We start from the raw sequence: 2,028 nt of genomic DNA, 5'->3' as shown, positions 1-2,028 counted from the left end.
TCACCGAGAACTCCCCGTGACTCATCAGATGCAGAGGATGCCTGGAAGTGAGGAGACAGGGATCGCGAAGAAGGATGCCGGCGGACCTGGTAAGGCTCTATTTACTATTTACATTGTTTTAGCTACCCTGAGCATCTTTTTTTTTTTTTACCCCGAGTCACACTCGGGGTTACCGCTGGGGAGGTTAATAAAAGTTGGAGGGCTTTCATTTGCAGGTGGATTCCAATTTTCCCTATTACATACATATACATACGTATCCTGTTTATCTTCCTATGTGCAGGAGGGACCAAGCAACCTGGAGGAACGTTTCTGTCCCTCTGTAACAAATTTACCCTTTACAGAATCTTTCCCACTGTATGCAAGATGTTTAGATTAATAGCAACTTTAAATTTCTGTTTAAAAGTGCACTTTTTCCTTTGTAGATATCCCTACAACAAAGAAGCCACATCCATCAACTAACAAGCCACCAAAAAAGCCAGGTAATATATATTTTTTTTAACTGAACTTGCTGTACTGTAGGAGAAAGTTATTCTGTTGAATAGTTAGTTACATGACAATGCTATCACTATGTTGTGCAATTTCTATAATATTACTTTGAAAGAAAACTATACTGGTTTTGGGTCCGTATTGTTTGTTTTTTATATTATGATGTTTTAAAAACAGGTGCATATATCATATTCATATCTCTTGATTGTCTTTTCTACTTTTAATACCTATTTACCTCCGTGACTTGTTCTTTTTATTATACATTTTGGTAGTCAGAGTAGGTTTAATGCTCCTCTGTTTTGACTAGTGAGCACCCTGGACTGTAACCCAGTATTCGTGCATGGATCAACTTCATGTGTGTGGGGTAAAAAAAGTAGATGTATATTGGCTGGTTGGATCAAAAATTACATGATATTCATATGCAAAGTTTCAGGATTTTACTGAAAAAAGCATCCTTTCGTTATCTTTAAGAGTTTTATTTATTTTCTGTTTCATATGTAGTTATTGATTGCAGGTGCAAATTATTCTAAACATTTATACTGCTAAGTTCTTTTTTGTAGAGATTTAGTGACCGTTGTTTGTGTAGAGGTAAAGACACACCTTTTGCAGAGATTGTGTGCAGGAAAGCGGGGTAAACACTGACTTAGTATTTTATATATTACCTGCTGCAAAAAGATAGCTTAAAGTATTGACGGCTGCCATTGCTGACCTTACTTTTAAAACCGTAGTTCCTGGCCACCATGCTAATGAAATAGTTTTATTACTTTCTAGGACAATGACTTGAAGCAAAGATGAAAATTAGGTGGTTTTACATGAATCTGACTTATCTCTGTGCTTTTTTCCACATGCATTGGGCCTGGCATATTGCATTTTCAGTAGGAAGCCGGCTACTTTCCCTAGTGCTATTTCTAAAGTTTTCCCTTTAACATCCAGTCACAGTTCAGCTCTTATCTTTGCTGTTTAGATTGTATTATATTGACCTAAATAGATGGCAGAAAGTAGTGATTTTCTGTTGCATTTTAAGTTAAAGTATAAAATGTTTTTGAAAAATGAGTGCATTGAGTGTGTATACTTGTATATATGCAAGTAAATCTTCTACCTTTTCCTTTGGCCTGTTGTTTTTTGAGAGATGAAATTTAAATTATTTCATTTTGTTGTCTGATGGAGCAGTTTGCTATGCAGGGTTCTTGGTATACAGTTAAGCAAATAAAGCAAATGGATGGTAGCAATAAGCAAAGCTTTAGAAAGACTTCATGCCAGCTATGCAACCAGACAATTGTCCAGTAGATCATTACATATTTTAAGTACAATACAGGCCTGCTTATTTTTAGGTATTACGTTTTGGAGGACTGTGTTGTGTACTCTTGCTCTGATCTGCTTAGGTCCGCTTAAGTTCAGTCTTAGGGAGCATTGCAACAGTGCTGAATTTCTGCAAGTTTTGTGGTTTGGTTGAGGCCAGGACTTTAGAAATTCTCTTGTAGCCCCTTTTAATGTTATAAGCTTTATTAGCTCTTCTTATAAAATCTCTTTTAATACGGACAT

At 36.1% G+C, this 2,028-nt stretch overlaps 1 protein-coding gene across 2 annotated transcripts in view; it reads left to right on the top strand.

Moving 5' to 3' along the window:
• The window catches only part of CD99L2 (CD99 molecule like 2), a 39,475-nt gene that overhangs the window by 26,760 nt on the left and 10,687 nt on the right, over nt 1–2,028 (top strand). For both annotated transcript variants that reach the window (XM_072431796.1, XM_072431797.1), the window contains exon 5: nt 423–479. In XM_072431796.1, coding sequence (XP_072287897.1) covers nt 423–479 — 57 coding nt within the window. The remainder of the gene's footprint in view (nt 1–422; nt 480–2,028) is intronic.

The sequence above is a fragment of the Pyxicephalus adspersus genome, chromosome Z (assembly GCF_032062135.1).
Source record: "Pyxicephalus adspersus chromosome Z, UCB_Pads_2.0, whole genome shotgun sequence".
Lineage (NCBI taxonomy): Eukaryota > Metazoa > Chordata > Amphibia > Anura > Pyxicephalidae > Pyxicephalus > Pyxicephalus adspersus.
Note: the sequence above shows the minus strand (reverse complement) of the source record. Positions and strands in the feature narration are given on the sequence as shown.